The sequence below is a fragment of the Chrysemys picta genome, chromosome 5, assembly GCF_011386835.1.
Source record: "Chrysemys picta bellii isolate R12L10 chromosome 5, ASM1138683v2, whole genome shotgun sequence".
Lineage (NCBI taxonomy): Eukaryota > Metazoa > Chordata > Testudines > Emydidae > Chrysemys > Chrysemys picta.
This window is the reverse complement of record NC_088795.1, coordinates 124,340,291-124,367,707: the sequence shown is the minus strand read 5'-3', so window position 1 is coordinate 124,367,707 and position 27,417 is coordinate 124,340,291. Positions and strand designations below refer to the sequence as shown.

Sequence of the window (27,417 nt, the reverse complement as noted above, 5' to 3'; positions counted from 1 at the left end):
CCCACAGATACAAAAATTAGTTGTTACTGTTAGCATCTCCGTTCAATTTTTACTACTATTATAGACCTGAGGAGCTGTGGTTTACATGGCCACAACATGCTTTTATCGAGTAAAAGGGCCATCCAAAGATAGTTTTTCAGATGATTTTTAAACCTGTTTCACAGGATGTATTGCACTCCCACAACTTTCATAACTGACATGTTGTGCTGTTCACTGTATCAGGCATATGTATAAAGAACACTTCAGGTAAATCCAAGGAAGATTATTCTTACTGAAGATTTTAGTCATTCACAGAATGGATTCTTCTTTAATCTGACACAGGCTGACCCAGTATATCCAATTTGCGAAGCAGTCATTGCATATAAGAAAATAACGTACAACACATTCTCAAAGGATGAAATTCACCCCTCTGTAGAACACCAGCTCAAGGGCCTATGCCTCATTTAAGCCCTGAATGTTAAATAGGCCTTTCGCTTTCCCTCTGCACAGAGGAAAATTTCTCCCTAAAAGTGTAAACCTTTTGTTTCTCCTGTGAAACCTATAAACTGGGTACAGTGTGAATGGATTGAGACTGATTTCTTTGACAGGATGTCAACTGTCATTGTGTGCAAACCGACCAATAAATGAAACAGCAACCCAGCACATGGAAGTAGAAAGTCTTGACATTTTAATTATCTGAAGAGATTACAAGACGAAAGTCTTCCTTGAGGCAAATGCATTTTAGTATTGATATAGTCATTGTGCTTTTCAGTAAGAGAAATAGGAGTTTGTATTTACATAAGAAACTATAGTGTCTGAGATCCTTAAATATCATATTTATGGAAATGATTCTGAATTACAGCATTTACAAAATAAAAACAAGCTTGAATAAATAATATTCAGTCCATTAAATGAGATTTTTTTCACAGAAGCAACTTTTGTGCATATTTATTTCACAATTGAAGTTTGTTGCATTTTATTTTTTTCATCCTATAAAAGAAGCATTAGATTTGTTGTTTCTCGAAAAATAAAACTGCAATAATCATTGCAATGTGAAGCCTGAGATTTAAGCCTGAATAAGTATCACTGCTTGTACCATATGACCCACCTCACATCTAAGCTACCCACCCTGAGCCAGCTAAACTCTGGTGAATGGTGACACTCCAATTTGAGGATTATGTGAAAGAGACTTTGCAAGAAACATATATATAAATAAAGTGAGGAGAACATACCACAGCTGAATTTACTCACAGCTAGCTTCATAAGGCTTGTGCATTTCACATAAACTAGTGAAGCTGTTTTATCGGATTTATATGGCAGCAATTTCAACAAGCTGTATATCCTTATATGGCTCATTTGCATTGGATAAAAAAAAATCACAAAGCAAAGGGAATGTACACACACACACAAACAAACACTGACCAGTTTTTGCTTTATCATTTTAAATGAGGACCCTTCTTGAGCAAAATAGCGCAAACAACTTTTTTATCTTCTCTCCGTCGTCTTGAAACACTGTGTAATACTGCAAGTCACCAAACAGGATACCGCAAAAAGCTCTTGCTATAATTTCCTCCCTAACCACAGCATGCTGCATTGTTCTTTTCATGTGGCTAACTCAAAGCATGTCCAAACACCTTTGAAAATCTAGTACTCACACAGCTCTTTGTGCAAGATCATTGCATGAATCTATGTGAATTTTTTTTTCCAATCCAAGGAGAACCAAAATCTAGCCATGGTGTTTAAAATAAATGTAAATGTCTTCTGAGGTGGTAGCAGGGTGATCTAAAAGTAAGAGTATGAAATATTTTATAAAATTACTCAGCCAAGTATGGACGATAAGAAACTTCAGATGCTAGGCCAATATTTCAGACCTTTTGAATAAAAATATACAGTATTGTTTAATGTTTGCCTTTAGAAAATCATTTTAAAAATTTAAAAAACACAGCTTGGGATAAGTTCTGTAACATGTGACACTTATAGTGCTTAACTTTTCCAAAAATATGTTGTTGTTTTTTTTAACAGCAATTCATTAATTTGTTGACTATTTCCTCTGGAGCTGTTTTTTAGTTAGTATTTTATTACTGATATTGCAAACCAAAGTCTCTCACATGTTATGTTTTTATTACCAGCAATTGGTTTGAACAAGGCTGCATGTAAACAACTTCAATCACCACAAATTATATAGAATTAAATTAAAATATGTAAGAATTAATTTTTAGAAGACACTGAGTTATTGCTGTGATGAATAAATGAAAGGCAACAGAAATGTACTGCTCTGGAAACTTCAGTTCTTCCTATTTGGTTCAAAGAGAATTTTGCCTACATGAATACTGAATGTAAGTTTGAAATGTTTTGCCTCAATTAATGTTAGCTTAGGTAGCTTATATCAAGTCATGGAAAAGCTGAATAGCAACCGGCAGACAAGAGCTGACCTTCACACTCAGAAGCATCCTAGAACACTAGTGAATGCAGAAGTGTCCTAGCTTTGGAAATGATTTGCTGTGAGAGTAAGTTAGAGTCAACCACCTACTCTGTTCTTAATCTGTAAAATAAGCAGCAGCGTTTGTTCATTTCTCTGAGCCCTATTTCTTTCCACGCAGTGCATTTTATTCTGCATATGGCATTGTAACATTAACGTTAGAAATTTATGGAAGACTGTACTGTAGCCTAACAGCTACAGACGCTTCATGCTTCCCTTTTGCAGCTTAATAAAATGCAATAAAAACTGCCTGTACAAAATTTATAGTAATGGATGTCAAAGCCTACGTGCCCACACAAGGTCCTTCTTTCAAGTTAATTCTTGGCTTAGATCAAATGTAATATCAGTCCATATAAGACTCCAATAGGTACATCACTAGTTTATTATGTCAGATACCAGCTTTGTCACTGTAGAAAGGAGTGACATGGAACATGTAACAGTGAGTGCAAACACGGACAGGCTTCATCTGACCATAGCGAGGTAATGGAGCAGAGTGGGAGGAACAGCGAGAGCAGAAGATCTGAAAAATACAAGAGAGATTGATTCCACTTTACATTTTTTTTGTATTTGACATGACTAAAGCAGTTTTCTTAAAGAAGAAGGGACAGAAAATTATGTGCATGACCCTCCTCTGTGAGGTGTTGGAACTGGGAAACAACACTGTCATGCGTCTGACGAAGTAGGTATTCACCCACGAAAGCTTATGCTCCAATACATCTGTTAGTCTTAATGGTGCCACAGGACTCTCTGTTGCTTTTTACAGATCCAGACTAACATGGCTACCCCTCTGATACTTAACACTGTCATAGGCCCTTTAAGAGGGAAGAGGCCAGTGCACCTGTGACTAGTCAGCTGACCCCCCAGTTGGGCTTAAGAGAAGGTACCTGGGTCCTCCTGGGTGAGGGAGTCTGGGTGAGTCAGGCCTGAACTGAGAGAAAGGGGACAGAGAGAGCAGACACAGACCTCTCATTTCCTGAGCGAAAAGCAGTGGAGAACAGAAAGCTCTGCAGGCGCTCTCCGGGAAGAGGGAGACAGGACAGAAGCCAAGAGGCCTGGGTAGTGTGAGGAGCAGACTTTGGAGCAAGAGGAAGGCCCAGGGGTGCACCCCTGAGGCCACTATCCCGTAATGGGGGAGGGAGCCAGAAAAGACCCAGGAGGGATGTGAGACTTTTATGAAGCCCAGGTGGGTGGACACGGTTTGTGTTATTCCTGCTTTTGAACCCTAGTGGAGGGTGCCGGGGGTACACCCAAGAGTCTTCCAGTCTGAAGGACGATTGAGACTGATCAAGAGCCAAGCATCACAGAAGGTGCTGGAGCCAGGATCTTTGAAGTCCATTTTGGGATTTCAGATGGATAGTTTATTAATATAGATAATGACATGGGTGTTATTAACCTACATGTATCCTTGAAGACTCCTGAGAAGGGGAAACTGAGGGTGGGGAGCTTGCAGGGCCACTCCATGCAATGAAGAAGCGGTCTGAGATGGCAACTCTATGGCAAACACCTTCAAGTGAATTTTAGCTAAAAGCCCTCATCAGGCCGTGACTACAATAAACTGCATCTTGACCCTGCATAGCATCTCTTATGTGTGTATTCCTTACTCACATGAACAGTGCTATCAAAGTTAATGAGACTCCTTGCATAAGTGAGACTCGGGTGGATTGGACACTTGAAGCATTATTAAAATTGCAACTGAAGTGTAACATTGTAAGAAAGGACTAATCGCATGTCTCCTTGGAAACACCCATTCTATATCGCATCTCTTTTTTATCCTGTGCACTTACAAGTAAGAGGGAAAGTGCAGAAAGGACTGGAGACTCATTACTGTTCAGTTCACAGGACCGCAGTGTGACTAGAGCTTAACCTTCCCCCACACACTCTCCACTCACACTTGCTGAGCAGCTCATACACTTTGTACACAATGTGTATGCCACGTAAACACAGCAAAAGCAAGGACACAGTGACACAGAGTGCTCAAAGCTGGAACATTTGCCATTCCCACACTGCAGGCTGCTGGAAATTGTTAAAGCTTCAAGGCAGGATTTTAAAAAGCTAGTATTGAGTCTGAGTGCCCAACCTGAGACACCTTAAAAGGGCCTGATTTGGAGAGGATGAGTGCTCCTGACTTTCGGAAAATCATGCCCTTTTAATGTGTCAAATTGGGCACCCACAAATGTAGGCAACCAAAATCACAAGTCCGTTAAAAAAATCTTGAGCTCAAGTTTTTTATGATGCAGAGTGCATGGTTGCCTCTGCAGTGTGAATTCCTGTGGTTTGCATGAATTTGCTCTTCTTTTCAGCAGACAGCATATCAGTTGTTTTTACTGAGTCATTACCTTCCCACAGCTCCTACAATGGTGTTTCCTGCGAATTACTGTGAAAGGAGCTTTGCACGCAGTGCAGTAGCTGCAGACTTCATCTGGTACCCAATCAGGAGGATCTATCGAAAACACAACAACACGGAGCATATATCATACTAGAACAAAAATAACCAAGTGCTACTTGGGGGCCTTCAGGGAACAGGAGGAATAAGATATATTAAATGTATATAACAATAGCAGCTTTCTGACTAGTATCTCAAAGTGCTTTGCAAACATCCATTTAGGCTGAGAAAAGGCTAATAGAGGGATCACTTCTCCCTCCACTAAAATACAGCCACCTCTGGGGTAGAGCAGGGTAGTCATTTAACAGAATATGGAACCACTGCACAGCCCTTTAACACAGGAAATAAAGAGTATCCTGTGAAACTGACAATGATAGGGAAAGCGTAAAAGGCAGGAATGTTAAATACAGGGATGGAACCATAAGTATTTTTTTGGCAATGTAACAGAAGAAGCCTAGAGTACAGCGTTGTATTCACTCGCCCGTCAGGCTTCATTACAGACAAGGCAACCCACTTTTTCCTCAATTTGGTTAACCCCCCCACACCCTCACACCCCATATCTCTCCAGATAATCAACTAAGGGCCTGATCCTTCTTTCCTTGCTTAAGCTCTCAGAAACACACTCATTGCTCTTAGTGGAAGCTTGCCTGCACAAAGACCACAGGATCAGAAGCTCCAGTCAATCAAAACATTGAGTTTAAATAGAGCCTTTACCTTTCTAAAGATCTTGGGAGGCAGGTGGACTCCCCTCTGTGGAAGCTAACCCCCCAGCCCCACCCTTCTGCCCACAGCCCCGCTTCCCTCCCCCCCACCATGAGTGGAGCTCTGAGCCCCTTCCCCCTCCCCAGAGGAACCCTGGGCCAGCAGGAACCCCAAGCCCCCTCTCTGCCCCCACACTGTGGGAGGAGTCCTGGGCGATCCCCCAGTCACACCACACCTCCCCTCCCGAGACCCCAAGCCACCCGGGGAAAGCAAAAGTAGCTCTTCCTGAATAACCTGAGATTTATATATGAGCCATGCAGGTTCCGGGGTGGTTGAGTGGGCAGTATTTGCTACTCAGCTTCCCTGGTTCATCAGTAATCTCTCTGGAGTCCAGGGAGATTACTGATGAACCTGGGAAGCTGAGTAGCAAACACCACCTCCTCAGCCACCCCGGAACCTGCATGGCTCATATTAATAAGCAAAAACTTCCCCACCGTGCAACCCACCAAAACCCACAATCCAGTATCTGGCAGCGGCGGCTGCGCCAGGGGAGGCTTAGCTTCCCCTAGTGGCCGGCCTATTATACTCACCACCTATGCTAAAGGTAACAGCTTTGATCCCTAACCCAAACACCTCAACTCAAACAGTGAGCACCATTAAGGGTACAACCAATGTTAACAGAGAAAGAATTTTAAAGTATTCCTTAACAAGATGGCCCTTGTTTTTCTTTCAGTGACTTCCGTAATCTTCCACAAAAGCAACGCAGTGACGTGAGCTGCCCCTTGAAAAGCAGAACATATTAGGCTCACTTCTGCTCAGCTGCTTCTGCTAGTGACAAGCTGACATAACCCTGGAGAGCCTGAAATTATGGGGGTCAAAGTGATGTAGCCCATTGCTTAATTAAGTTAATAAAAATCTAATCAAGGGCAAGTTAAGTGCTGCCCAGGATTGACTCTCTGGACATAATGAAAGGTAAACTCCTGGAAATATTTACACAAATTCCCAGAGTCTAGATTCTCTCGGTTATTAGAGTGTGCAGGGCATATGTCTGCTGCTTTATCAGCAGAAAAGAGACAAGGTCCCTTCCTCAAGGAACACAGTATCAAACAGAGATAAACATATGATACATTTAATACACAGGTCAAATGGCAAGTGAGTTGCAGGTAGGGTCAGCAAGGAAGAACAATGGCGGGAGACTTAATTAAATGAATGAAAAGGTCAAATCCCAACATAATCTTCTGTGAAATATTATTTTAATTTCATGTAAAATTTACAAAATTAAAGCAATGATTGTTAAAATAAACCGTATGCACAATTCAACAAATAAAATATTTTAAAAAGCAGGTTAACAAAATAAGAAAAAACTGAGCACAGCTTCAAAATTCAAAAGGCTTTCTACTTTTCTGAGTTCCCATACTTTGAAATGCACAACTAGGTATATTTTGGGAACTAAACTAGTAGAGAAAGGAATGTTTCATTTTTAATTATTCAAAATGTGGAGGATTGATTGGATGAAGGCCATGCTTTTAGGGGGAATATTTAAACACAAAATGCAAGTGTGAAGGTTCATTTAAGTAGTAGGCCTAAAAAACTTGGGAAAGAAAAAAAGTTACTAAATTGCCAAAAAGCAAGTTCCTAAAAGAGAATAAATGGAATAAATACCTCCAATAAAGAAGTACTGGAATAAATATGCCCTGATTTCATAAGCATACCAATATCCTATAACCCAGAGTTTATGGCTACACAAGAATTTTACTGCCAGATTAACTTCACTGCAAATTAGGTGGTATTTACTTTTGTGTCCTCCTTGACATGTATAATGACAATATTACTTGGAAAATTATATGCCTCACTGGTACTCAAGATATAGGAGTGTACATATATTATCACTCTATATATTACTTTTCAAAATTAAATATAGTAATTCTTCCCCCAAAGTGACTTTATGAATCTTATCGTTGGCTTACTCATCATTCTTCTTATCACAGTACAGTATATTGTGAGCTAGCCTAAAGGGTACCCCTTTTCCTAACCAGTAACCCAGCAAATGCTAAAACAGCTCAAGTGCAGCCGTGAGTTTAGCACTCTGCCCTATTGATTCTGACTTTTACTTCCCACCCCACATGCATCAATCCAATATCAGGTGCACTGCAGCATATCCCTGAAATAACGCTGAGCGCATATAGAACATTTCAAATGCTGTGCAAACATAACTAATTAATCCTCAGCCACATTTTCCCTGTAAGGTTTGTAAATCAGTCAGTTTGCAGATATTAAAAATGAACAAGAGATAAATTATTTGCTCAGAACCACAGTGGTGGGACCAGATTAAAATTTGAGACTCATGGTTTCCAATCCTGTGTTCATTCCTGTAGATGAATTTGTGGCTGAAAAATCTTCCTATGAGGGGCAAAAGCATAGGCGTAACTTTGAGACCAGTAGGCGCTTTCTTAAAGGGAAGCATGTGCTTAAGTGCTTTGCTGGATTGCAGACAAAGTGCTCAACACTTTGCATTGAGCCTTTAACGATTTAGCCATATTTTAAACCAGGCAGGCACCAAGGACAATACAATTTACAACAGGATCCTTCTCCAAGGATCTTCAGCCCCTGTCTCACACAGCCTTGGGAGCTGGCTTTTGGGAGTTATTGTATGTACTAAACATTGAGCTCTCTAGAAGAGATTTTTGAAAGATTGTTTAAGAGAGGTCTCATGAGAGGATAAAAATATAATATGATGGGAAGTACAGCAAGCTTTGTAAATTAAATTCCAAGCATTACTCTGAAGACACTGCTGGAAGCAGGGTGAACGATGCACCAGCACCAACAGGCTTTTATTTTATGCACCTTCTCATGAGCTGCACTGCTCCACTAGCTCTGCATGCAGCAGGAAATGGAAACGTACAATATCCTTAATCCCCAAGGCACTGTCTACCAGTGCTTTAGAGATCTGCAAACAGAATAGAGAGAGAACCTTGCTCTCAGGGCCAACTGGGCCCACTGCTCTATTGTGCACAGGAGCCAACAAAAATCTGCAGGATAATAGATAACAGGCAGAGAAGCCACAGCAGTGACATCAAGGGGGTAGGGGGAAGAAATAATAAGCATGGGGGGGGGAGGAGGAGGCTAAAATAAGAGGGAGAGAACATTAAATAAAGTGTTAAGAAAAAAGCAGAAGAAAAAAATATTGAAAATGAATAAGAAAAGTGATTTTAGAGATAGAGGAGAAAGAGTTAAAAAAAGAATCAAACTTGTTAACACAGCATGAGGGAAAATAGACTGTGAATGAGAGATAGGAACCTTACAGGAATCCAGGAGCCAGATGTTTAAGAAAAAACATCAAATACTACACGTTTTGTGATAAAGCCGCAGGAGCTGGAGGCACTGGAACAAAAAGGCATGTGGTGTCCAATTCATTTCTATATGCAGCAAATCTGCTGTGCAGCTTTTTATGGTGTTAAAACAAGGATAACATCTCCCTGGCACACAGCACTAGTAGAGAGGTTCCTGAGCTACTCCATTTGGACCTGGCTCCAGACTCCCCCTTCCTTTGGGGATTTGGATGTTGTGTTCTGCTTCGGGCCGAGCTGTTGGAGAAAGTGAACCGATTGGCCCCTGTATGCATAGAAAAGCTACATAACGAAGACTCAAAGTCTGAGGACAAATGCCAGTTTACTTAAGGGCAGCCTGCCTCTAGCTTGCCAAAGGGACTTATGCTCATGCTGTGTTCTGACAAACAGGAGGCTGGGTTCAGTTTCCCGTCCTGGTCTCTCACTTATGAGAATGTTGCGGAAACAAAACATCTAGTCCCTGGAGGGAAGAAATGCCTCGTAACACAGCAATGACTGCTTTGGCCAAGGAATAACGCCGACCTGTTCCAGAAAGGCTGAGTCCACTCAGCTGGGAAGAGTGGGCTGTGATGCAGGAAACAGGGAGAGAGGGGCTTTCAAGTGAGGAAAATTGGGAGATTGTTAGGGCTCCAACAAGGCTAGCTCTAGTGGATTTCACCCCAGTACAATGACCAGGGTATCTCTTTAGCACTAAGTACTAAGCACATGGCAAGACACACACTGTGGCTGATCTGTCCAGAGAAGGTGGTCCACATTGAACTTTGTGTACTGGTCTGGATATTCAGAGACAACCATTAATACAGAGCTCCTACTGAAACTCTCTGCTGGGCCTGTGTGTGTCAGATTTCACCAAGCACAACTGAGAAGAGAGAGAGAGAGCGAGAGAGCGAGCAACCCATATATAACCCTCGTTATCTTCTCCCAAACTAGGCAGGAGCGGCACCAGGGTTTTTGCCACCCTAGGCAGCAGCGTTCCTCTTCTGAGCATTCGGCGGCGGGGGGTCCTTCTGCTCTGCGTCTTTGGGGCACTTCGGCGGCGGGTGCCGGAACGAGTGAAGGACCCGCCGCCGAATTTCCGGCGAAGATCCGGAGTGGAAGGACCCCCCGCCGCCGAATTTCCGCTGAGGGCGGCAAAATGCCACCCCCCAAATCCTGCCGCCCTAGGCGACCGCCTAGGGTCGCCGAGTGGAAGCACCGGCCCTGAAACTAGGGTGACAGATGTCCTGATTTTATAGGGACAGTCCCGATTTTTGGGTCTTTTTCTTATATAGGTTCCTATACCTCCCACCCCCGTCCCGATTTTTCACATTTGCTGTCTGGTCACCCTATCCCAAACTAACTTTAAAAGTTCTGTTTCTACTGTGGCATATGAAACGTATGCCACTGCAAACGTCACAGTGCATTACCTTCACAAGTGCACAAAAGCCAGATCATCTTGCTCTCACTCTCCTTGTGGAAGCAGAATTACTGAACATGGTAAATACTTGTGCTGTAAGCATGACAACTAGAGAACTCAGGGGACATCAGTAATGCTTGCCAAGTTTGGAAAGTACCATCACCTTTTCCCCTCCCTTCAACTCCTACCTTAAAATCGGCCCTTTGGTCCATAACACAACTTCTCTAAGAGAAGTTCTCTTGCGCAGTTTTTATATAATCCCTCCAGTCTTTGGTGCCTGAAAAGTCATCCAAGGCAATTAGACCCAGATATTCCTTCCCTTTCTCAGTAAGGATATGTTTACACAGTAAGTGAGGGTGTGATTGTAGCATGAGTAGGCATACCCATGCTAGCCTTAATCTTGCTAGCGTAGATAACAACAGTAATGTAGACATGATGGCATGGGCTTCAGCATGGGCTAGCAATCCGCATATGTATCCGGGAGTCTCTGGAGATCTTGTAGTCTGGTTACTAGCCTGTTCTGAAGACTATGTCACCACGTCTACACTTCTATTGTTACCCGTGTTAACTAGATTAAAGCTAGCACAGGTTTGCCTACCCATACTACAATTACACCTCACTTGCATTGTAGACATACCCTCAAAGAGTTCAGTCAGTACAGACTATTATTTTGGTAGCACATGTTTGGATTGAAACCATCTTTCTCTTGCCCCGTGCTTCAAAATCTGGAATCACATTGATATTGAAATTCTGATTTCTATCTGTCTAAGGAACTTTCTCTCAATGCATTTCTGGGGCACAGTAAAGTTCTAATCTTTTTGCAGAGCAAAAAACTCAATCAATATGTTGGTATTTAGAAACCGTGGGAAAGTTGTGTTATTGTGGTGCCACACGGCAGCAGAGCTTCATAGCAACTGCAGGACTAAGTTTCTGTACAAACAGAAAAAGCCCCAAAGAACCTACAATCTAAATAACATGCAGACAATACAGATCAGACCTATAAAATAGGGATACAAAAGATGAAGACTCCAACTGGATAAGATGTGATTCTCCTTGCAGGTTCCCTGGACTTAAGTCAGACCAAGTTATTGTTGCATAACATGAAACCAGACCTATTAAAAGCTGTGAGTCTGGAAATTTGGCGGCTTTATACAAATAATGAAATACACCATTCTACTCTATGTAGGCTTTTATGCAGCACTCATCACTGTAGTATCTGAGCAACTTCCTGTAGTGGAGTGGTTTTCAAGCTGAGTTCACTACCTCTCTCCCTTTGTCTGGCTTCCCTCTTTCCCCCCCTCAAGTTTCCTCTGTCTTGTCCCCTCCTTTTCTCTGGCTCCCCAGAAGCAGTAGAAACTTTCCCCCTAAGTTCTGGCGTCCTCTCTTCCCCCCAACCCTCCAAGGAGTATCTTGGTGCTGGGATCTAGAATGTAGCTCCCTTCCCAGCCTGCTGCAGAGGGTTTCCTCTCTTCCTCCTGCTGTGGCTGGCAGTGTGCTGCTCCGCCTGCTGTTGGGCTCTCTGTACTGTTGAGCAGCAGCTTTGTGGAGGAAGTTCTTGATCTTGCCAGAGGGAAGATTTCAGGCCCTTTATGCTGGGTAGTTCAGCTTACTACCTGGAAAACCAGAGATTCAAGCAGCCACTCTGGAAGCCAGGAGGAGGTACCTGAAATCAGGATTCTCCCAGGGAAACTGGGAGTCTTAACAGGTAATGTGTGGAGCACTGTCTCATGACTCAGGAAGAGCTGCTGACTAAGGAAGAGTTTTGCAACAATTGAACTGATTTCATTTACACAATGTTGTTGTTCATCGTTGTAAAGACCAGAGCAGCTATAGTCATTTAGAGGACAACAGGAACATTGGTTGTTCACATCAGGCGGACAATGAATTCTGGTTTAACAATTATTAGATACTATATTCCGCAAATACTCTAGTGTGCAGTTTCCCATGGCTATGGGAATTAGGGTTTAAGGCCTGGGCTGAGGGATACTGGATATGGTTAACTCTGCATGTTAGAGAGCAGCATGGAGTTATGACTAGGGAAAATAGGGGGAGAGAGGAGAAATTATGTTATGTGTCACAAACAGATGCAAACACATGGCACAAACAGCTATTTATGCTGGCATTCATGACACCTACACTAAGCCTGGAGTTATGACTAGGCGATGGTGAGCAAGGTGGTGTTATAGGAACGGGAGTGGGATCAGAAGGGAAAAATTACTGTACGGTTACATGGTACAAACAGATGCTTTCACATGATTACCCTGGAAATTCACAGCAACCATGTTATGTCTGGAATAGAAGTTGTATCTGAAGGGCTATGACAAATCTATCTTTAAACAGCACAAATAGCTGCATGACACATCCATCTTTCCTCCAGAATGTCTTTTGGTTTGAAATCTCATGCTTATTTTTACGACAGAGATAAATCTAACTTTCTCTTTGTCTGCCCATATATCCAGGACCTTGTCTACATGAGAATTGTTCAGATCCATAATTCCCAATGGGTAAGGCTCCAGCGGTGGTAGCACCAGCAGAAACTGTAGTACAGACAAAACTTGGTAAGTTGCCTAAGGTTAGACATCACAGTACTAACAATACCCAAGCCAATACCCAAGCCAAGGTGATGTGCAATACCCAAGCCAATACCCAAGCCAAGGTTTGAGGACAAGAACTGAGAGGTCAAATATGGATTGAGTGCTTTATGAAAAGTGTTCACTCATGGATGATATGGTGTTTTTGTCTTCTATCATTTTCTGTGCAAGTTCATTCGTGAGCATAGTGATTGTCTATGCAGAGTTAAGGTTCCCTCTAAAACTGAAACTAAGATTTTTGCTACCTTTAATCTCATGTATAAGTTTTCTTAATGCTGTGTAACATTTTCCTAATGTGCTAGGATACTTTTTTCTAGAAGATAAATATATCTCAGTCTTAGCTGTGCGTTTGCAAAGATTTTTGTAGTGGGACATGAAATAATCCAGAGTTTATTGCATTTCACCTTCACAAAGTCACTAGGTTTCTAAGTCACCTACCCTTATCAATGTCAGGTGGATCATAATACAAATTCATATTTGTTTTATGATCCATACCAGCTGGTGGATTTTAAACAGAGTCAGAATGAGAAATCTGATAAAATTGAGAGCGGTTCATTATCATCATCTGGAACTAGAGCCACTGGTGGAATTTTAGATCTATTTATTCATCTTTACTGATTGAAAGTAATCTTGTATTTTTGGGCACCATTTGCCAGGGAGTACTGTCTGTGATTATATATGGGAATTAATTAGAAATATTTGGAGATTTCTTCCCTGTTAGAGAGTCTGGTGAACTTTTTCAGTGTGAAAGGTATTTGTGCTCTTTGGTGAGAGCCGGTGCCAGGGGTTACAGGTATGCTCATTTTCTGTAAGTTTGTTCACTTTATGTGGAAACATGAATAAAAAAAAAGAGAAGCGATTGGAAGTATAGAAATGCTACACACACAAGAGTATCATTGACTGGTGCAATCCCAACAATGGCCTTCAGGATGAATTCACGGGATGAGGCAGACATGTGAGAGTCTAGACTCTATACCAGGGGTTGGCAACCTTTCAGAAGTGGTGTGCCGAGTCTTCATTTATTCACTCTAATTTAAGGTTTCGCGTGCCAGTAATACATTTTAACATTTTTAGAAGGTCTCTTTCTATAAGTCTATAATATATAACTAAACTATTGTTGTATGTAAAGTAAATAAGGTTTTTAAAATGTTTAAGAAGCTTCATTTAAAATTAAATTAAAATGCAGAGCCCCCCGGACCGGAGGCCAGGACCCAGGCAGTGTGAGTGCCACTGAAAATCAGCTTGCGTGCCGCCTTTGGCACACGTGCCATAGGTTGCCTACCCCTGCTCTACACTATACTGCAGTTTGTGGTGCCATCTGTTGGATGTTTGTGGAAGAACAGAAACATTTAACCATTCGATATCATCTGGCATATATGAGAAGAAAATCTGCATAATTCATGTCAACAATGACAACTTTGAGCACCTCACTGACTTGTATAACCTCCTGTTTCTGTAGAGATGTGGGCCTGAATTTCTTGGGGCGGGGGGTTGTGTGTACAGTTCTTGTGTAGAAGCCAGGCAGTTTTAACTCCACATGCAGATTGAGCTAAGACTTTCTAAGCCTAGAGAGTATTTGAAAGTCTTGAAACTTTTTACCAGTAGTCCGTTACTTGCCCCTATGCCTCCACTCCCGAACAGTCAAAAAATCCTTCAATCTTTACACCCTGAACTAATGCTGGCACTGCTCTTCCCACAATCTGGGCAGTGGGGAACTTCTGTGGTGCTACTTAAATGTCCCAGTTTAAGGCTGGCAGGACCTATTTTTTCAGTCTGGTTGTTTTGTGTGCGTCATTCTGGAAGCCAGAGAATGCAAGGCTAGAATGACTGTCTTGGCATAAGCAGTCTCATTACCAAAGATAACACTGGGGAAAGTCCAGTATGTGAACAAATTAGGAGCAAGTCCCTCCCAAAATTACTGATTATCAGAATGTGTTGAGCTTTGACTTTGGGAACTACCTTTCTTTATCTAACTCTTGATGGGCTTCTGTACCACCGACAGACCCCGGTCGTCAGTGGGCAGGATCAAACCTGGGACCTCTGGAACTAAATGCATGAGCCTCTCCTGCATGAGCTAAAAGCCATATAGGTAAAGCTGTAGAGCAGACTCATTAATGTCTCTCTCTAAGTGGTCTCAGTGCTACTAGATGGGACAGAACACGACACCCAGGAGATGTGTGGGTTACACTTGCCTAGAGCTCTACTTTACCAATGGCCATCTACTTATATGGCCCCCATCACTGTAGAACCCGGGACACTGACAAGTCCATCTAAAATGGTGAGAAAAATGAAGTTTCTTTTCTTTGCTTAAACCATTTTTTCTTTGCTCTTGACTAGAAAGGATGAATTTTAGACCCCAACAAGCCCATATTTAGTTAAATGAGACTCTATGGCTTTCCCACTCATCTTGTCCATACAATTTAATTTCCTCTTTTTCCAGCAGTGGCAAAAGATACACTTCCCTTCACTTCCTATTTCGTGATATAGTCCCATTGCTTTAGATGAACTGGGAAAAACTGTAGCCACTCAGACAGAGTGACTGAGGCAGATGCAGTCAACGAAGTCAATGGAGCTGCACTGATTTACACTAGCAAAGGATCTGGCCCTATCACACATCAGTGTTATTTTTACATTAACTCCGCTGGAAGCTGAATCAGACTCCTAAAATGCTAGTTGTTCAAATCCTGATTAAAGCACAAATGAGGAGATTAGTGATATCATTCTAGTCTCTAGCATATTTCTATCATCCATATCACAGGATAGACTGGAGCAGCGAACTGCGGCCACTGGGAGCCGCGATCAGCCAAACCTGCGGACATGGCAGGTACACAAACCGGCCCGGCCCGCCAGGGGCTTTTCCCTGCACAAGTGGCGGAAGAAGTTTGGTAACCACTGGCATAGAATATTTAAAAATGTGTTCTTCTATATGTGGTGTTCCATGTAAAGCTAAGCATATACACCTCAGAACCAATCAAATTCAGATTCAGCCACCATTGAATTTTAAGGAAGTTCAGATGCAGACTCAAACTATGTGGTTGGTTTCATACCTGTATCTATATACCAAAACCAAAATTGGAGATAGGAACTTCTTGGATGCTTGAATCCTGATCTGAATTTTGTGATTAACTCCCACTTCTAACAGCATAGAAATAGGGGCCTACATTTTCAGAAGTGGAAGCTTCAGTTTTAGTTCAGCTTGAGAGATCTTAAAAGAGCTTGGTTTTCTAAGGGCGTTGACCTTTCAAGGCGTCTGAAGTTGGGGACCAAAAATCACTAGATGACACTTTTGAAAACTGAGAACTTCCTATCAGTTGAATATCACTGAGAATAAAAGGTTGCCAGACTCCCAGTGGGATGCAGCACTTGCATTTAGCCCTAAAAGATCAGACTGTCTGTAGTGTGTGTTTGTTTGTGTTTGGGGGTTACTCGCTGTGTGCTGAGCTTGTGTTTGTCCGCCTGTTTGTTTGGTTGGTTGAAGGACCATGTGCTGTGGCTGGCAGTTGGAAGCTGTGAGCTTCAAAGGAAGCCTCTGTTAATTGGCTGAGCCTTAGTCAGTGGGCGGGACTATCAAGCAGGCCAGGGCTTTATAAAGCAGTGCGCAAGCGACCAGGGAGCTTTGTGACCAGGGGCTGCTAACAGGGAGTTTCGCAGGGGAGTTTGGAAGGGGGCAAGGGCCCCGTGCTGTTTTCTTTAAAACTATAAACTAAACTACAGTCAAAACTTCCTGATTTAAACAACACCCTTTCATTAACTAGGAGACCATGCAGGCAGAAGCCCACCAGCAGAGTGGGGGCTATCCAGTTTATTGCGCTGAGTGCAGCATGTATGATTACCTGCCCTGTGGGCGGGTGGCGTATGTGTGCATTAGGTGCAAGGAGCTCCTGGCCCTCAGAGACCGCGTATGGGCTTTGGAGGCCAGGGTGGCGGAACTGGAGGAGCTAAGGGAGGCAGAGAAGTATGTTGATGAGGCTTTCCAGGACACTGTAGAATTGTCCCACCTCCGGTCAGACAGCCCCAGCGCTATTGAGGAGGATTAAAGGCCCAGGGAAGCAGAGCAGTCAATAGGAGCAGAGGGAAACCTTCCCATAGTTGGGACCATCCTTCCAGATGGTGTTAGGGTATCATCTCACACGGAGGTTACCTCTCCGGGGGAGGGAACTCCAGTCACTAGGAAAAGGCAGGTGTTAGTAATGGGAGATTCGATCATTAGAAACCTAGATAGCTGGGTTTGTGATGACCAGGAGAACCGTATGGTGACTTGCTTGCCTGGTGCGCAGGTTGCGGATCTCTTGAGGCATCTGGATAGACTTATATGTAGTGCTGGGGAGGAGCTGGTGGTCGTGGTACATGTAGGTACCAATGATATAGAGAAGGGAAGGAGAGATGTCCTGGAGGCCAAATTTAGGCTGCTAGAGAAGAGACTGAAATCCAGGACCTCTAGGGTGGCATTCTCAGAAATGCTCCCAGTTCCACACGCAGGGCCAGGTAGGCAGGCAGAGCTTCAGAGTCTCAATGTGTGGATGATACGATGGTGTAGAGAGGAGCGGTTTAAATTCATTAGGATTGGGGAAACTTTTTGGATGGGGGAGCCTATGCTGGAAGGATGGGCTCCACCTAAACTGAAGTGGAACCAGACTGCTGGCACTTAACATTAAAAAGGTAGAGCAGTTTTTAACCTAGGAGATGGGGGAAAGCCGACTGCTGCAGAAGAGCATGTGGATCGGACAGAGACTTCTCTTAGAAGAGAGTCTATTGACAGAGATTCTCTAGGTTCTAGTAGGGAACAGAGGATGGAAGAGGATAATGTAAAGGCCAGATCAGATGAGAAACATTCACATAAAGAATTGGACACATCAGAAAAGGGCAGATAAATAAACAGTGACAAGTTTTTAAAGTGCTTGTACACAAATGCTAGAAGTCTAAATAATAAGATGGGTGAACTAGAGTGCCTCGTGATAGAGGATATTGATACAATAGGTATCACAGAAACCTGGTGGATTGAGGACAATCAGTGGGACACAATCATTCCGGGGTACAAAATATATCGGAAGGACAGAACAGGTCGTGCGGGGGGGAGGGGGGGGAGTGGCACTATATGTGAAAGAAAATGTAGAATCAAATGAAGTAAAAATCTTAAGTGAATCCATATGTTCCATAGAATCTCTATGGATAGTAATTCCATGTTCTAATAAAAATATAACATTAGGGATCTATTATAGACCACCTGACCAGGACAGTGATAGTGATGATGAAATGCTAAGGGAAATTAGAGAGGATATCAAAATTAAAAACTAATAATAGTGGGGGATTTCAATTATCCCCATATTGACTGGGAACACGTCACCTCAGGATGAAATGCAGAGACAAAATTTCTCGATACTTTAAATGACTGCTTCTTGGAGCAGCTGGTACAGGAACCCACAAGGGGAGAGGCAACTCTAGATTTAGTCCTGAGTGGAGCGCAGGAGCTGGTCCAAGAGGTAACTATAACAGGACTGCTTGGAAATAGTGACCATAATATAACAACATTTAACATTCCTGTGGTGGGAAGAACATCTCAACAGCCCAACACTGTGGCATTTAATTTCAAAATGGGGAACTATGCAAAAATGAGGGGGTTAGTTAAACAGAAATTAAAAGGTACAGTGACTAAAGTGAAATCCCTGCAAGCTGCATGGGCACTTTTTAAAGACACCATAATAGAGGCCCAACTTAAATGTATACCCCAAATTAAGAAACACAATAAAAGAACTAAAAAAGAGCCACCGTGGCTTAACAACCATGTAAAAGAAGCAGTGAGAGATAAAAAGACTTCCTTTAAAAAGTGGAAGTCAAATCCTAGCGAGGTAAATAGAAAGGAGCATAAACATTGCCAAATCAAGTGTAAAAATGTAATAAGAAAAGCCAAAGAGAAGTTTGAAGAACAGCTAGCCAAAAACTCAAAAGGTAATAACAAAATGTTTTTTAAGTACATCAGAAGCAGGAAGCCTGCTAAACAACCAGTGGGGCCCCTCGATGATCGAGATAGAAAAGGAGCGCTTAAAGACGATAAAGTCATTGCGGAGAAACTAAATGAATTGTTTGCTTCAGTCTTCACGGCTGAGAATGTTAGGGAGATTCCCAAACCTGAGCCAGCTTTTGTAGGTGACAAATCTGAGGAACTGTCACAGATTGAAGTGTCACTAGAGGAGGTTTTGGAATTAATTGATAAACTTAACATTAACAAGTCACCGGGACCAGATGGCATTCATCCAAGAGTTCTGAAAGGACTCAAATGTGAAATTGCGGAACTATTAACTAGGGTTTGTAACCTGTCCTTTAAATCGGCTTCTGTACCCAACGACTGGAAGATAGCAAATGTAACACCAATATTTAAAAAGGGCTCTAGAGGTGATCCCGGCAATTACAGACCGGTAAGACTAACATCTGTAATGGGCAAATTAGTCAAAACAATAGTAAAGAATAAAATTGTCAGACACCTAGAAGAACATAAATTGTTGGGCAAAAGTCAACATGGTTTCTGTAAAGGGAAATCGTGTCTTACTAATCTATTAGAGTTCTTTGAAGGGGTCAACAAACATGTGGACAAGGGGGATCCAGTGTGTACGTAGATTTCCAGAAAGCCTTTGACAAGATCCCTCACCAAAAGCTCTTACATAAATTAGGTTATCCCATGGGATAAAAGGGAATGTCCTTTCATGGACTGAGAACTGGTTAAAAGACAGGGAACAAAGGGTAGGAATAAATGGTAAATTCTTAGAATGGAAAGGGGTAACTAGTGGTGTTCCCCAAGAGTCAGTCCCAGGACCAGTCCTATTCAACTTATTCATGAATGATCTGGAGAAAGGGGTAAAAAGTGAGGTGGCAAAGTTTGCAGATGATACTAAACTGCTCAAGATAGTTAAGACCAAAGCAGAATGTGAAGAACTTCAAAAAGTTCTCACAAAACTAAGCAATTGGGCAACAAAATGGCAAATGAAATTTAATGTGGATAAATGTAAAGTAATGCACATTGGAAAAAATAACCCCAACTATACATACAATATTATGGGGGCTAATTTAGCTACAACAAATCAGGAAAAGGATCTTGGAGTCATCGTGGATAGTTCTCTGAAGATTCCACGCAGTGTCCAGAGATAAGGAAAAGTTATTTACTTATTCCCATAATACAAGAACTAGGGGTCACCAAATGAAATTAATAGGCAGCAGATGTAAAACAAATAAAAGGAAGTTCTTCTTCACACAGCCCACAGTCAACTTGTGGAACTCCTTGCATGAAGAGGTTGTGAAGGCTAGGACTATAACAGCGTTTAAAAGAGAACTGGATAAATTCATGGAGGTTAAGTCCATTAATGGCTATTAGCCACGATCGGTAAGGAATGGTGTCCCTAGCCTCTGTTTGTCAGAGGGTGGAGATGGATGGCAGGAGAGAGATCACTTGATCATTACCTGTTAGGTTCACTCCCTCTGGGGCACCTGGCATTGGCCACTGTCGGTAGACAGGATACTGGGCTAGATGGACCTTTGGTCTGACCCAGTACGGCCATTCTTATGTTCTTATGACTTCAAAATACAAGTTATTTTAGAAACCTCTAAAAATGATCTAAGATATATTATTTATAATTTCTCTCCCTCCTAAGCAGTACAGCTTGATTTCTGATGCTAAGGCTTATACTGTCTTTATATAATGAGGGATACAAAAAGAGTATCAATAACATTTTTTAAAAAAATTCTCAGACATTTCTAGAACACTTCTGAAAAATTATGTGGATTTTATAAAAATACATAATGGTGAGGTATGGTGTTAATTTGGAATGACCTATATAAATAATTTGTGGGTTTTCTCTTATTAGTAATGCAGTAAACTGACACATGCCATATAAGTTTACATGCCATATAATTATGTATTCACTATATACAGCATATCTCTATACGGACACAGATATACATACTGTACATACATGATTTTCAGATCTCAGGTTGAGTTTTGCAGGGCTGTCAGTTATATAAAAAAAAAGGATATAGATGGTAAGCTGAGCATATTCTAACTGGAGTCATGACCCCCTGGAATCCCATGATGCCATTTTTAGTCACTTTTCAGAGAAGAGCCACACTTTTAATCCGTTTTCTTTTAGTCCTAATCAACAACTTTTGTACCTAAGTCAGTGTTGTTGGGGTACCATTAAAAGCAACTAAATATCAAGACCCTAAAGTTGAGACAGTCCTCAAAATGCATTCACAGGAAAAATTCTAATGAAGTGGGGTTTTTATAATGATGCACAAGCAAAACTGGACTTTGAGTGAAAAAGATCTTTGAAAATCCATATTTAAAGAAGATAAGAAATGTTGACAGAAAAGGGTCATTGTTTTTTCCATAATTACCCTTGAATAGATTAAGGGGTAGGATAGGATGACATACACATATTGAATTTGAAAGTTTTAAGGTAAAAACACACAAACCTGTAACAACAATAAGTCTTTTACTGGGAAAACCCAGAGGCAGGATGACACAAAACAAAATGATATAGAAACTGCATAAACAAAAAAATAAATAAATGCAGAAGTTGGGTAATCGAAGCTTGCACATATGTAATTTTAGGTAAGGTTTGAGTTACCTAAAACGCAAAGGGTTAATGTGATTGCAGTAGCCGATTGTGATTACCAAGATGACTGGAAAAAGGTTAAGTAATCTGCAATGATCCCAAGTCAACAAGACCCCATTCAGAGAAACACCGGATCAGAAACCGAAGGAACAGACTGAAGGATCAGACCAAGAGATCAAAGGAGGTGGCAACCATCATGGAAGGTGTAAGGCCTTCCTGGTGCTCCAGAATATGGTAACTTTGGCCCTTTACCAATTTCCTCTTTTCTGTTATCATTTGTCTGACATAAACGTATGTTCAGACACTATAAGTGACAATATTTCTGTCTGAAATAGTATAAATAAAGGTGAAAATTGATAAAGCCTAGATTGGGTGAACTTGTGACTCAGTTTCCCACTTTACCCCCCAACTGCCCTTATTTTAATTCTCAGAAATGTTAAAATACCTTCAAAGTCCCCATCTCTGGCCTTCGCTGCAAGTTCTGAAGACGATATGGTTTCCTGGCATAAAGCACAATCTTCCAGTGCTGCATTCCTTAAACCCTGATTAACTGAACAACAAGAAACAAAATGAACGTAACATCATATATGAGACTGTGATAGCGTATCTCTTTTGCCGTCTTCTACCAACACCGCAACAAAGATATTGGGAGGTCCCAGCCCCACACAGGGTACATCTATGTTGCAGAAGGCTGTGTGATTTGTAGCTCATGTAAACCTATCCATGCTAGCTCCCTAAATACAGAAGTGAGGATGTCATGGTGCACAAGCAAGTATGTACCCAGGGGTGGTCAGATGGGCTTACGCAGCCCACGCTGAAGCCTGCAGCTCTGCATCTTCACAGCTATTTTTGGTGAGCTATCTAGAGTACAGCTAGCATGAGAATGTCTACAGGAGCTACCATTCACACCCACAGATACAATACAGACATACCTAACTGAATAACTATGTTATCTGTGAGGTGCTGATCACTCCCAAAAAAATCAGTCTCATCTTGGTAAACTACACTTATCAGAAATATCTTTAATTCATGATGTGTGGATTTAGAGGTAAGCCCCTCAGTAAGAAGTCCTTAAAAACATTTTTTGAACAAAATAAGGAGAAGGGAAAATTGGAGACTCTCTGATAATGAGAGAGAAATCAAAGGAAAAACCCAAGAGCCCTGCCTCAATAGGTCTAGTTAACAATCTGTAACAAGGGACTTATTTAACCGTATCTTGTTGGGACAACTTGGCTATTTTAAAAGGGAAGAAAAAATTGCCTTAATTGGGTAATTATTATTTAAAAAAAAATTATTTAAAACATTCAGCAGACCTTGTTCATTCCCTAGATAAGGGTACGTCTACACTTACCGGAGGGTCCGGCGGCAGGCAATTGATGTTCTGGGATCGATCCCAGAAGTGCTCGCCGTCGATGCCGGTACTCCAGCTCGGCAAGAGGAGTACGCGGCATCGACGGGGGAGCCTCCCTGCCGCGTCTGGACCCGCGGTAAGTTCGGACTAAGGTACTTCGAATTCAGCTACGTTATTAATGTAGCTGAATTTGCGTACCTTAGTCCGAAGTGGGGGGTGAGTGGGGACCAGGCCTAAGAAAGAATCAAAGTGGTAACTGAGGAAAGCCTGATAACATCTGAATCTCTTGCTGGCTCCTGCTCCAGTTCTGGCCACTTTTGTCTGCTTAATTCAAGTGTTTCATAACTGGGTATTTTCCCACTTTGCAGATCTACTTGGCATTCTTTGATTTATATGCCATTTTTACAAGTGAGGCCAGAATTCTTTTTTTTTTTTACACATGGTTTCATCATTTGACAGCTTGACACAGTTTTACACATCATTATCTTAATTTTTAAGTTAAAATATCTGCACTGCTTTGCCAGCCTATATGACTAGAAGATGCATTATTTCACATAGGACATGGAGAAACAAAATGTCATAAACCAGGGGCAATCAAGTGCAAGCCCTGTACATATCTTATTACAACCACACAGAAAAGTAATACTATTCCTTTCCTTGTATTAGTAAGCAAATGGGCAGAAGCACCCTGGAGACTATGTCATTTGACTTTTGCTGCAAGACATACTAACATGTATGTATATTTCCACTGAATACATCCCATTTACGTACCATTTCTATGATCTCATTTTACCAACGGTTAAATGACTGTATAATAGCTCTGTAGAAGAGCTGAGAGTTATTTCACAGGAACAAAAGACAAATCTCCTGCCAAATATTTTAAAGACCTATGCACAACTGAAAGGTGCAATAGAGAAAATGTACTTTATTATGTTCACCTTTCTTTTGCTTTTCCTTGTCCTCTGTTTCGGGTTTGGTTGCCATCACTTCAAATAAGGTCTTTAAGATGCTTCGCAAATCACTGGCATAGTTTGTCTGCAGCTGGTCAGCCACACCTAGCAGGCGGTGGAAATAGGTAAAGCCATTATTTGAACACCTCAGAAAAAAATCATCCTCTAAATATGTACAATGCTGTTGTTAATAATGTCATGTTTAAAAAGAATAGGGAACACTTATAGTTCATATTGGTTATAAAATTAAGATCATAGTTGAAAATTTTATTTTTTAAAAGAAATTAGATTAAACTACAATAACAGTCAAGACTTTTTTGTCCCTATAGTACTTGTAATCTGATATGCAATATCTGTAGTGTGCTTTTGTCATAATAACGTTCTGAGATTCTTTAAATACGAATTACACTGTTATAGAGCTAAAAAAAGTTATGATAAGTTACAAGATAAAAGTTATGATACAAAGACTACTACTTCTAGATGCCTTCATTCCCTTCAGGAATTTCTTCCATTGGAGTCTTGGGACAGCACTGGGAAGAGGGAACTCTGTGAGGATGAAGCACCTGCATAACCAAACTCCCCCTTAATTGCAGGTTTCAGAAATCCCCAAACACCAGTCCTGCAAGCTGCTCTGTAGAGGCAGACACCTGCCCCTGCAAGAGCTGTTTGCATGGTAAGGCCCTAAATTACAATCCTGCAGCCACATCGTATCTAGTCAGTGCTACATCCTATATTTTCGTGCACACCCTCTTTCATAACGGAGACACAAAGATAGAAAGATGAATAAAATTCACCTGCGTAACAAAGGGAGCTCTCATACCTGAGATGCAGACAAAGAGTCGGTGAATAAGGTCATTGCTGCCGTGAAATCGGGATCTGATCTTTTCTCTGGTAGCAATTTTAGCTGCCTGCAAGGCGAGCTGGATTTCCTCCTGATCAATGTCATCAGATGAACAGGAGCTGGTCATTAAACTGCTGTAGGGGACAAAATGTAAGGAAGAAAGGTAACTTAAATCATCACTTTGTCTTTCAGAGAACTACTGGCCTCTTAAAGGATTTCCTGCTCAAACAATGCTCTTACCATAAAACAGAACAAATAGCTGTAAATTCTGGTTGACCCTTCTGGACCAAGCCTATTTAATTACTATGAGGGCCAATTTCCATTCTATGGCATATTTATGAAAGAACATTTAACCAGAAAGCCATTTGCCAGTATTTGATTGGACTCTATTACTAGGAAGTGGCAGTAACCAATCCACAATTCAGTTAGGTTTCCAGTGTAAGCCCAGTTCTAGACACTACCACCCCCCTAAAATCCATAGAAGAATATTAGCCTCAAAATGGGAAGGTTAGATCTGGGGCCAAGTTAGAATTTTTCTACCAATTTTCAAGTTATTTGGAATAGGGGCTCCTGAATTGAGACCCTAAAACAGAGAGGTTCACCAGAATCCAAAAATCATTCCAGGTTTAATTACCACTTTTCAGGGGGGCGAAAGGGAAAGCAATCAATTGTAGTTTCTTTAGTAAAAGTCTAGCACACAGGGTGTAGATTAGTCCATTACACCCTAATTTTAGAAGTTATTGAGATGTTAAATTGTTATCTCAGAATGGCTCATCAGTGCCAATGAGTTTATAATAGCCCACGAAATGACCTTATGAGACTTAAACCTTCATTAAAAAAAAAAAAGTTACTCCCTAGTCTTTTCTTGTTGTGGAGACAGAGCTCAAAATGTAAACCAATCCTCAGGGAGGCTTCCCAGTGGAAATAGGTTATTTTCTCCACCAAAACTGAAGTTAATCCAACAAGCTATTTAAAAAAACTATTTTAAAAGGTGGTGGTCTCCAGAGTTAGAATCTCCAACCCTTGTTTCCCCTTTGATCAAAGCTTTTGAAGAGTGAGCTGCAATTAAAATTGAAATCATCTAGTCAAGGCAAAGGAAATATGCATCCCTCTACTCTATTCCCCTGAGAATGTTAGAAACTCAGACTAATTTCCCCATCCATACCAAAGAGATTCTTCTCATCAGTGACTAGGAAAATCTAGAATGCTTTACTCATAATCACACAGTAGTTTTGCTAATTCCAGCCTTTTTTCCCCATTATACACATGGCATTGAAAAAAAAGTTCACTTTACAAGTTATTAAATAGCATGCTGAAGGCAATTATTTCCTACTTCATATTAGGGGCCAATCCAATCAGCTACTGACTGATATGTTCAGCATCTTGCAGGATCAGTCCCCACTACTGTATGGCCCCAAACCACTTATTTAAGTGTCAGATAAAGAGCTAATGTATTTATTGAGATGATTTCAAACCAATTATTTGTGGGGCACAGTTTTGATATTCCCCTTATGAGCTGTACAAGCACAGTGAGTGCTCAAAAATGTAATATCGTAGACATTAGGCTGTGAAATTCTGAAAGCCTTGCTAAAAGTCTTTGATCTGAAAATGACACACCTTACTGGTTAACTATAAAAGGAACACAGATGAAAAGATGGGTGGTTGGGATCACTGAGAATGCAGAATTAAGGTAGTTTAGGTACTTTACCTGTGATTTTCCATACTTTCAAATATTTGGGTTTCTTGCAAGTTTAATCTTAATCTTAACCTTCCTGTTTAATGTTTGTAATTACAATGGTTTTGTAAGAAGTTTTTATGTTCAAACTTAATTTCACCTTAACAAATCTTTTTTGCCTAGGATTAGTGAAGATAATCAAATTTCTCTCTCACAACCAACTTCTCCATGTTTCTCAGGGGTGAAATTATAATATTTGTGATATCTGTTGACATGGAAAGGTTTCAGATATCACCGATTAAAGGCAATGATTTAGCATAGGGCCAAGCAAGATGAGTAAGTGGTTTGAGAGGGAGTAAACTGTTTGCAAAAACAAACTGCAGAGGGCCAGATATTGAATCGCTTACTTGTGGTGGAGAGTAGACAATTAGTCCCATTGACTCCAAGGGGACAATTTGTATAATTTCTCCCCAGTGTGAGTTTCCTATCTGGTCCTAACCAACATGGCAAAAGGAAAGGTTTTTTTCCCATTATATATATATATATATATATATAAACTATTTGCAATATATTTGCAAAATAAACATTGTGATTTCATTGGCTCTCTCAAGCTAAGCTGTGTTAGGCCTGTAGGGGAACCTTTACGGAAAGCACAGGTGTAGCAGAATGTGGGTCTGGCAATTCAACAGAGGACTCTTTCCCTTCTGAATAACTACTGAGGGAGTGTTCCAGACTCCAGAGCATGCGGTTAAGTGGGCACAGAGCTCTGTGAGGGACCTTTCAGAACATAATATATTCAGTCACTTCAATTTTCCAAAAGAAAAAGTGTTCAACCCAATGGCCCGGTCAGATCCTTATCTGGGTAATCATGTTTTACCTACATAAATTCCTCCTACTACACCTCTACCCCGATATAACACGAATTCAGATATAACGCGGTAAAGCAGTGCTCTGGGAGGGGCGGGGCTGTGCACTCCGGTGGATCAAAGCAAGTTCGATATAACGCGGTGTTACTTATAACGCGGTAAGATTTTTTGGCTCCCGAGGACAGCGTTACATAGAGGTAGAGGTGCATTTCAAACGGATTCAATTTTATTCACTTCCTATTTCAAATTAGTAA

At 41.3% G+C, this 27,417-nt stretch overlaps 1 protein-coding gene across 3 annotated transcripts in view; it reads right to left on the bottom strand.

Moving 5' to 3' along the window:
- Positions 1–644: 644 nt before the first annotated feature.
- The window catches only part of ZFYVE28 (zinc finger FYVE-type containing 28), a 284,921-nt gene continuing 258,148 nt past the window's right edge, over positions 645–27,417 (bottom strand). For all 3 annotated transcript variants that reach the window (XM_065597116.1, XM_065597117.1, XM_008169685.4), the window contains 5 exons: positions 24,602–24,756; positions 23,770–23,886; positions 21,926–22,030; positions 4,795–4,898; positions 645–2,978 (listed from right to left, as the gene is read on the bottom strand). In XM_065597116.1, coding sequence (XP_065453188.1) covers positions 2,847–2,978; positions 4,795–4,898; positions 21,926–22,030; positions 23,770–23,886; positions 24,602–24,756 — 613 coding nt within the window. In that variant the 3' untranslated portion in view covers positions 645–2,846. The remainder of the gene's footprint in view (positions 2,979–4,794; positions 4,899–21,925; positions 22,031–23,769; positions 23,887–24,601; positions 24,757–27,417) is intronic.